This window comes from Thunnus albacares, chromosome 20 (assembly GCF_914725855.1).
Source record: "Thunnus albacares chromosome 20, fThuAlb1.1, whole genome shotgun sequence".
In the NCBI taxonomy this organism is placed as follows: domain Eukaryota; kingdom Metazoa; phylum Chordata; class Actinopteri; order Scombriformes; family Scombridae; genus Thunnus; species Thunnus albacares.
The window spans coordinates 14,197,050-14,207,344 of NC_058125.1; the positions used below are offsets into that span (position 1 = coordinate 14,197,050).

Here is a 10,295-nt window from a genome sequence, read left to right on the forward strand (position 1 = left end):
GATGTTGCCTGATCTGTATTATCCATTCAAGCCTTTCCCTGTGATTGCCCATGGCAACAGCCAACACTTTTCCACTCTAAATCGCCCTGACTGTCACAGCCTGTGCAGATGATGTCATTACAACACTGATACACATCCCTTCCTCTGGCATCGCCTTGTCTGGAGACATTCACCAATCATAATATGTGCAGGCTCCCAATCCTCCGCACTGGCAACTCAAAGCACCCCGGGGAATCATTTACGGCGTCTTGTGGGAGCCTTGAGCAAGCTTGGAGAATACCTGTGCATCATGTCAGATGCTTTTGGCCTGATTAAGAGGCAGAAATCTGGCAGGTGGGAGAGACAATGGCAGAAGTGAATCAAATCCTTAATCCCCTCCTTCACTTGGGTGAGCAGGGAACTGGGGAGTCAATGTGTGCGAGTGTTTGCCTGTGTGTGTGTTATTGAACCCAATATCCTTTGTAGCTACTTACTCCAGGCTTAATATCTATCCGAGATAAACAGTTCAAATTAGAGGCTTGTTTTCTTCCTCTTTGTAATTTAGCTGGGTAAAACCAAAAGCTTGCTTTCCCTCCCTCCTCAATCTTCCACCAGACATTACCTCCATAGTCTCAAAGGTGAAACTGGCCCAAGCGAACACCATTAGTGGCATGCCCTTAACTCTCTCACAGTTAAGGAAGTAACTTGTCCAGGTTCTTTACCAGGTAAACTAAATTGCAGTCTTCCTACACTTCCATGCCTCCAATTAAAGACCTCACCGCTTCCCCACTGTGCACCAATATGTAAGAGCCCAGCACCTTCTCCCCATCTCATTTCCAAAGCTGAGTTCACAGCAGTATAGCTGGAGCACCTGGCGGGGTGTCTCTTTTACCTTTTGTTGCTGAGCTTTTGAGATGTGCACAACAGTCTCCACTTCTCTTTCTTCCTCTGTGAGGATGTGTGTATGATGGAGCGGTGCTGAGTGCAAGCCAGTGCAGACTGCTCTCTTGAGTGGCCGCTTTGTGGCCGGTCAATACCGAGACAAAGGATGAGGGGCGAAGGATTATTTGTGATTGCAAAGTGCACAGAGATTGTTTTCAGAAAAAAAAAGAAAAAGCTGAAAGGAGAAAAGTGTGCATCACAGATAAAACTTTTTCTAACCCCAGGGTGTCATCTGTGTGTAATGCTGCCTGCTCAATGAATGAAGATATAGAATTAAACTCGGCATGCAAACATGCAAGTGAAAAACAAACAATAACTCGCTCACACACACACACACACACACACACACACACACACACACACACACACACACACACACACCAACAATGAAATGAATTTCACTGGAGCTTGTCTCACTTGTAGTTGTTGTTAGTGTGTGCATGTATGTGTGTATGTTAGTACATGATTTGGCTTTTGAAAGCAGGATAATCCTCAAAACCCTTGGTAATCTGGGTAAATTTTAGATTACTCTGTATCAACAGAGATCAAAATAGGCTTCGTTCCTCTCTAAAATCATCCAGGGTACGCATCTCTTATGGTGGTTAACATTTGTGGCCATAACACAGTTTTTTGTAGTGAACAGGTGCATCTGTAGAGTTTTGATACAAGATAATTTGTATGCAGCTCTGTATTCCAGCTGTCAATATTTATTTTTTTCCTATGAAAGAGGAGATGGATGACTTTACAGCACAAAATTACTACTGAAGATTTCTGAAAATATGTTTTGACAAAGTTATAACAAGGTCTTTTATAGTGTTTTTTATTACTATAAATACATTTGTGTAAAGTATATGTCACCCATTGATTCATGCATGTATTCCATGCACCCATTTATTCTTGTATATACTTATATAATATTAACATTAGTGAGACATTATATAATTCAAAGAGAACTGACTACAAAAATATATACTGAATGTTGTATGATATTTTATATTCATGGCAGGTCTGGCAAGGCTGTGCTTAAGATGTCTGCTCATACTGTATGCAGGCTGTATATATGTATATATATGTAGTGTATATAGTGGGGGAGGATGGGGATAACTCTGGGCAACCAGAGTTCACTATGGAGCCTTCTAGAAATGTCTGGAGCCTAATTTAATGAAACACCTGTAATGGGAGGTGTCTTGCAGATCTTTGACACACCAACACTTGCCCATCTTCTTTTTATATAATGTAGCATCCACAGGTTTTCCACCTACAGCATGTGTTCTCTTTCCAAGCAGTACTGGACTATTGTATATACAGTAGTGTATACACATTCTGTATAACTACGGCATGTGAAAATGTTATTCCATATATTTATTTGTACACATTTTCATTCCCACTTACTATCTGGACTCTAAATACATTCACATCTTCTATTTCTTAAGAGCTGTGTTTACCCAGTGTTGATTAAATTGTTTTATAGGCTTATGTTTAGCTACTGTGAAGATGCTGAATCACAGTTTTTAGCCCTCTGAAAGGTATACTGTAGCAGTTTTGCTTTACATTGCAAGAAATGTAGTTTTTAAAGCTGTAAATACTAACAAATGATATACAGTATATTTTATTGCGGAGTCTAAAAAAAATATAGAAGCACACAAAATAACATAAGAAATGCATATAACACATTAAACAAACCCTCTTTTACATTTTGCCTTCAAGGCTTATTGTCTTATACTGTACATTTTTAATAAGAAAAATGTATTGTAAATGTGCTGTAATCCATTTGTTTCCTCAAGTGTCCATTTTTGTGAAAAACACAAGATTCCGCTTATCTCAAACAACACCATACCAATCTCCTGGGCTGGACACACAGGAAAATTGATGTCTGCCTATAGAAGGTAAAATAAATCCCATAGTGAAAACTGGGTGCCATGAGGGACCATGAAACATACTTCCTGACATTGGCTTTGGACCCCATTAACGGACTCTCAGTGGGCCTGGTGGCATCAAACAGAAGGCAATAGGAGTTAAGTTTTCTCTCTGACTCTTGGTGCAGAAGAGCCAAGTCACTCCATAAAATAGTGTAAATTTGTAAAGCCGCAGTCTCGTGGGAAAGGCTTGGGGCCCTCCAATTTCTCTTTCTTGTACCTCTGACTTTTGCTTTATTTTTTAACTACACTACAGAGCTGTCGTGGGGATTCAAAGACTCCAGGGGAACTGTTTTTCATGAACAACAGGAAAGTGAAGACTTCCTTTCCTTTTAGCTAGACTAAAGCAAAGCAGGATTGAAGACCGTAATAAAAGATATCGGAGGTTTTATACACAGGTTTAATTCTAATAGCATAGCTGCACAGTAGTACCTATGTAGGCTAATAAAGGAATGCAGTCTCATGATACATTTTTACTTTGTCTAGAAACTAATCATGTTCATTTATTGCTTTAATAATTGCTCAAATTCAGATTTAAATGAAAATCATTATGACAGTATTGATCAATGTTGGACCACCTTTTACAAAAAAAATGGACGAAGTATGGAAATCCTACAGTAGATAATGCACCAACTGAAAACATCTATGTTTTACAAATCATACACTGTATACTGTAACTATGTAGCTCTGTGTACTCATTACAGGTTAGAGAAATCCTGTTGTCTCTTTACTAGATTTACGCATTGCAAGGACCCACAGGACTTTACAATCCTGCGCTGCCTGAGTTAATTTAAGGCTGATCTCACTTGATTTATATTTATCTTGTTGACTGATACAGTGCAGTCAGAGATTCGCTCAAGGGCTTGTAACACACATTTGTTATGAATTCATTTTCATGTTGCAGATCAATACACCAAAGCTGTAGGATGAAAAATAGAAAAGAGAGCGTACTTGGGTCTGACAAGATAGCATCTGTCTTGGGTACAAACTGGTCACAGCGTAGTCCATGGTAGCCCTCCTTACACCTGTGAGAGAGGGGGAAAAAGAGCAAGATTTGAGATTAGAAGTAAGACAAACCAAGCAAAAAGTAGCAAAGTACAGCATGAACTATCAGGTGAAGAGGCTTTCAGATAAGGAAAGTTAAGAAAAAGGAGAAATGGATGGTAAAAATTGGAGTGCTCACTGAGGACTGAGGTGGTGGAAGGAGATACACAGAAACTGTCGAGAGGGGTGGGGTGAGAAGAAAGAGGGGAAGGCAGAAGATAGTTGGGCAGGCCTAAGCAGCGCCTGCAGCCGCGCTGATAGCACATGACTGACAGGAATGCCAAGTCCCAGTGGAAGAAATGGGATACTGGGATGGAGAGGACTTGGCGTGATGCAAGTGACGCAAGATCTACAGTGGACGGAAAGCAGCCATAGTTGGAACACCCATATACACAGAGTCCTGTCAAAGTCCAGATATTTGCCTTCATCATCAAATAAATATCTCTGCACTGTTGATGCCTGCAGATCCCTCTGCAACTGTCATGAATATTACCACAGAAAGAATGAGATCTGGCTGTGTATGTTCCAGTGTTTTAGAAATACCCTTTATGCAAGAACATTATAACACACATATAATTCTTGTTAATGATCAGCTATTTTTCTAATCTGGTCCATATAACTGACTGAATGAAAGACAGAAATTGACTCTTCCAAATGGGCAAATTAACAAAAACACTGTTACTGTAAGAATACTTGAAGTAATACAAAAATCCAGGACAGAAATATAAAATTCTGTGTAGTTCCTCCAATTTGGCACAATCTTGAATAGTTTTTGTCTCAGACAGAACTTCGGCATTATTTCTCCTATCTTCAATAGTGGCCATACTGTGAGCACATTCAGTGGGCTGATCCATCCCTCTGCTCTTTCAAGGCTTAGAGAAGACAATTGGGGATTTGCTTTGATGTGTCTGCTTCAACATAAACTTCTACATGAGTGAGCGATATGTCAGAGTTGTCTGTATTTTCTCTATTCCATCAGTCGATGACATATTGTGGGTAAACTGGGGGGATTTGCACTCTAACATTATGCATCAATATCTGTTCACCACATTTCCACCAGTGTCACAGATACCATATACAGTATAATGTATTGGATGAGTGACATGACTCCAATGGACCATTCAGTCTTACACAGCTTGGCTTGACCTGATAGCTTGGAAAAACAAACAAACAAAACAAAAAAAAAAAATACAACTGAGCTAAAGCATTAAAAACTAATTGAGCAATTTAGATCACTGTTGAGTTGGACCAGAGTGAATACTGAGAGATTGTCTCCGTAGTCATCTGTTTCAAGTCCATTTGTTCAGTTTGTCTCAGCTCAACATATGTAGTTCTGATGTCTAATATTTTGTCTATATTTCAGTATGGAACTGCACAATTGATGAAAATCAAACACTGTCTTCTAATCTCACTCAGAGTTAATTATTGTGCCAATGCAGATACAATGCCATTTTTTGTAAGGTGTCTATTTTTTCAGTTTGCACCTGTTTGGTGATTTTGAGGCTCAAAAGAAACCTGCTCTTACCAAAGGTAGATGGAGTGGCACAGGTGAGTTTGTGTTTAACAAATCACCTGACGTACAGAATGACTTTTTTAGTCCCATGTAGTAAACATAGGCAGAGATGCACTGGATAACTGCGTTGGCTGGTGATATGGCTAGGTTGTTAGCAACCAGTACTGCACACACTGAGCAATATTAGCATTAATTTAGAGTTGTGTTTCCGGTCACCTGGCAAACATAAATCTGATAGTCACTCTGCTTTTTTGACATGTAGTCTACAGTCAGTTTTTAGAGCTTTTTCACTGAAAAAGGCTGCCTGCTGTAGTCGAAAATAGCCATGTTTTCATTAGATTTGCAAGAGAATTTTAAGTGAACTTTTGAAATATTGCAAAAAGGAAAGTGCGAAATAGGTGCATTTCCTTCAACTGGTTTGAAGCTAATAAACTAGGCTGCGCAGCACATAGTTTCATCAGAAAATGGCAGTATACTTCAAAATGCGCATAAAAATAGATTAATGGAAACATGACTTATGACACTGGGACCAAAATGGTAATGGTACTAGCTGGAAAACCAAAACAAAAAGCTGAAGAAGGTTATGAATCTCAGCAGCCGAGGGGAACTGCAGAGGCAGGAGAAAAGTCTGACCCCTTTCACATTACAAATTTCATCCATATTTACTATAAGAATATTGATTGTAGCTGCTTTAAATAAAATTACATGTAAACAACATCACCGATGATGAGAAGGATAGAAAGTGAGTTTTTAAAGCTTTTGAAACCGCATTGCATTTCATAGTGATCAGCACCCCTGTTAAGCTGCAGGGCGTGATCGTTGAGATGTTCATTTAGCGTTATGTGGCAGTAAAAATCTCTCTAACTGCACCTTTAAACAGTGGGGCTCATTACTGCTCAGATGAAGTGTGAAAAATATCCTTGAATAAACCCTCTCTAAATCTTAAACCTCAAACTCTTTGTGTCATTTCACATCCACAGTAATAAGCAAAACCTTTATAGTTTCTCTGCTCAGGCAAGAAGGGATAAAGAACTTGATTCTCTCCTGCCGTTCTCTCTCACACAGCCAGACTTCTACCTCTTAATCAGCCTGAAAACAAATGACTAATGCAATACACTGGTATTCTCCAAACTCTCTCTCTTTCAGACACACACACAATTATGTTGTGTTATGTTGTCCTACAGAGCAGCACACAGAGTTACCAATAGACTGACAACTGAACACTGCCAAATATCAAATACGACAATATTCTGAACCAAAAACTATAATATCAATAAAATGGCAACATTTTATGGCTGACTACTGGTGTGTCCCGGAGATATTTTGTGTAAATAATGATTAGTTATATGAATATGATGATCAAACCGATAGAAGCAGTCACTGATTGTAACACTGAGCTAAAACAGTGACATAAGTTCAGAAAATCTTAAGTTGTTACTATAATATTGTAAATATCTGTGTTCTTCTGAATCAGAATTGTAACCACTAATGTCTCAGTAATCAGTCTTATTGTTCCCTTTGAATTCTGTATAATTAGTTTATGTTTAAAATTAGTTCAGTCTGTTTTGCTATTTTCTTGCCAAATGCCATATTCTTTCACTGAGAACTCACTCTTAAAATTGGTATGTTTTTAGCCCATATATATAAAAAATACTTTTTGTCTAACTTGTCAGCTTTTATTCTCTGCTGGTCTTGTTTTTATACAATTTTATTGCTTTTATCCTCACTGTGGGACAGCAGGAAACCTGTTTCTAAACTGAGTCAGGCCCACAACTGTTTTTCCTGCTAAAAAGAAAAGAAAAAAAGAAAAAAAGAAATGATTTTGCCATATTAAGATATCAATGTTGTATCTTGACCATTGTATATTTGTGAGGCTGGGTTTAATTAATTATTTGCATCACACAGTAAATAGCACAATAATAATTTCTATAATGAATAGCATGACTTGGATTCTTATGTTCATTATTCATAGTGCACTCAGTTTCCATTTTACCAAAAAAATTAGGCAAAAGCCAGCATGATTTAAATGCTCTGAAATATAGAGTTTCAGAAAAAAAAGAAACAGATTTGAAAATTATCATTAATCCCCATGGAGACAGACCATTAAATCAGACCGAACATTTTAGAGTGAAATTGAATATGCAAAAGAACATGCCATATGATGCGTATAGTAACAGTCCAAATGACTAATGCAAAGATATCAGATTAATTACCAAATTAGAGCTGCTTTTGTATGGGAGAAATTAAGTCAGGCAACAGTGGGAGAGGGGTATAAAATAAGACAGAATCCCAGGAGAAGCTGGAGTTTTGACAGAAATATTCATCTTTCACACAATATTAAAATGGCATGTTTGTTTTAACCTTTTGCTTGAAAAGTTGTCATCATGCAAATGCATGTCACAGGAAACAGCTTTGACTGTCTCTTTTTTTGTCAGCGTGCCAATGTGAGCCAAACAGCCAATGATGCGCCGCAAAATTTAGAGAGGCACCCAAGGCGACCAGTCAGATTTCAAGGGTAAATCGTCCCTCCCCTCCTATTACTTGGCTCTGCCCTACATCACACTTTCAATGCCTGGGTGTGAGCTGAGACGCCTTGTTAGTATTCTGAATCACAAACCCAAAGGCAGAATGCCTGTCTGGCTATCTGTTTACGTCTGGGCTTGCTTTCTGTTTGTCTATGTCTCCATCTCTCCCCTCCTACCATCTTTGTAGCACTGTGAAACAAGCTCAGCCATCCTTCAATAAGATGCAAACAATGCTTTGTAAATGTGTTTGTGTGAACATGAAGTTGAATGCCTGAATGGATGATAAACAATGTGAGATAATGACGAGCTTTGAGTACGTTTGGGTGTGTGTCTCCAATGAGGGAAATAGGAGAACAAAGGACTGTATTTATGCATGTGTACGTTCAAAAGGGGGAAATATTTCAAAGTGAACCCAGATTTGCGTGTGTGGATTGGAGCACATATGACAGCTTTCTGGAGTCTGTGTGTTTATATCCTATAACCAACATGCATATGAACAGCAGCTATGGACTCCGAGCATGTTTTCCCCCCACTGCTCCAGAGCTTTCTGTGATTACCCAGCTGCTTTTAACACATGTTCCAGTCACAGAGAAAACACACCTCAGAGTCTGGAGGATGACGGAGGGGTGGGGAGTGCTGCCTCATAACTAATCACCATCCTGCCTGTTAATTAGTGTGAAGAAAAATGGAGGATAGTTTGAGTGCAAGGGGAGGGAAAGGAGGTTCAAGGAGGAGAGAAGGGAAGGGAATGTGATCATGTCAACCAAACTTTTCATTTACCTCCTGACGCCCATGCATATTAGCTCCCACATGTCTTATGAAATTACTCCATATGAGCTATAACTGATGAGGCACAAGGGAGGAACCATATAGCTTCAGAGAATTGAGCACTTGCTGCCTGGAATAACTAAGTTGCAACTTACTTTTGGATGTAAGATATCTGGATGTCACTGATGGTTTAAATAAAATATATTTAAACATATAAAAAGTAAAGGGGTATTAAGTATCCCTCACTTTCTGACATCTGTTGACCACCAATTGCAATGAGCCTGTTGGCCTTTGACTGATGTAATACAGCCAAATCTTTACTATTTTAATTTAGCTGGGTTTCAAAGTCCTTTCTGAACCTTGGAAATAGTTCCAGTTTCCAATTTTTGCTTTAAAGAGTGCTAGAGTGCTTTAAAGGAATAGTTCAACATTTTTGGAAATATGCTTATTTGCTCTTTTATTGACAGTTAGATGCCACTTTCATGTCTGTACGGTAACAGGACTAGGTCAAAACCTAGTATATGGCTGGACCGTGTATGGTCAGTGTGTGAAATTGTGGCCTATTTGTTACAAGGATAGTCAGTTGTAGTGTCTATTATGTGAATTCCTGAATATTAAATGTTCATCGGCAACTTTCTGTAGTGGTCCCAGTAATATTTGTTGTTAATGTGTACAGAGGTATCATATCACAAACATCTGAGTCAAAGAAAAGGTTATAAATGCAGTTGCAAGAACTCATGTCTTTGGATGTTTGATTTAAAAGAGAACTTATTTTATTTTTAGTTATAACTATTGTAATTATCTGTTAACTCTCCCTGCTCTTACATCTGTTTCTATCTGCGGATGTCTGTGAACATATGGTCTCATCCATATGTTTACATAGGATTGGCTTGCTAGGCTAATAGTCTGTCAGCTATGTGACTTCATATCTGAGCTGGGACGTCTTTCAGAGCACACAAACACCGTAACGGCTACATCTTATTATCCGCGGGTTGGTGCTCCTGTCAGTGTCAGAGCCTCCTGGTAAATGTGTGTTTTTAAAGGTGCAGTGTGTAGATTTTAGTAGCAACTTGTGGAACGGACTTGGCAGAAATGGAATATAATATTTATAAGTATGTTTACTGAGCTGTTTATATCTACAGATGGAGTAGGTCCTCCTCCATGGAACCCGCTATGTTGCACGGCCATGTTTCAACATTAGCCCAGAATGGACAAACCAAACATTGGGTTTAGTGAGGGCCTTTTGCGTTTTTTCGTGGCCACCATAGGTTATCCTACATGCATGGAAGGGGAGGGGGGCGGGTGTATTCAGTTGGTTGCAATCTGCAACCTGAACGCTAGATGCCACTAAATCCTACACACTGCACCTTTAAAACTTATTTTGGGACTTCGCTCACTCTGTCACTCGAGAATCCGCTGTGAATGCCCCCTGAGGACTTAATAGAAACCAGGGTTGCCAACTCTCATGCTACTGGCATGTGACACGTTCACCGTCAGTCTCACGCTCTCACGCTGACCAAACAATTTTCACGCTAAAACTCTGTGACAGCAACAGAGATGAACAGACAAAAGTATTATGGTCAAAGTCCTCCTAGCATTCGAAAACCG

General features: G+C 39.1%; 1 protein-coding gene across 1 annotated transcript in view; it reads right to left on the reverse strand.

Moving 5' to 3' along the window:
* Positions 1-10,295, reverse strand: part of nrg3b (neuregulin 3b) — a 202,481-nt gene that overhangs the window by 25,467 nt on the left and 166,719 nt on the right. The window contains exon 3 of the mRNA XM_044338756.1: positions 3,789-3,862. Coding sequence (XP_044194691.1) covers positions 3,789-3,862 — 74 coding nt within the window. The remainder of the gene's footprint in view (positions 1-3,788; positions 3,863-10,295) is intronic.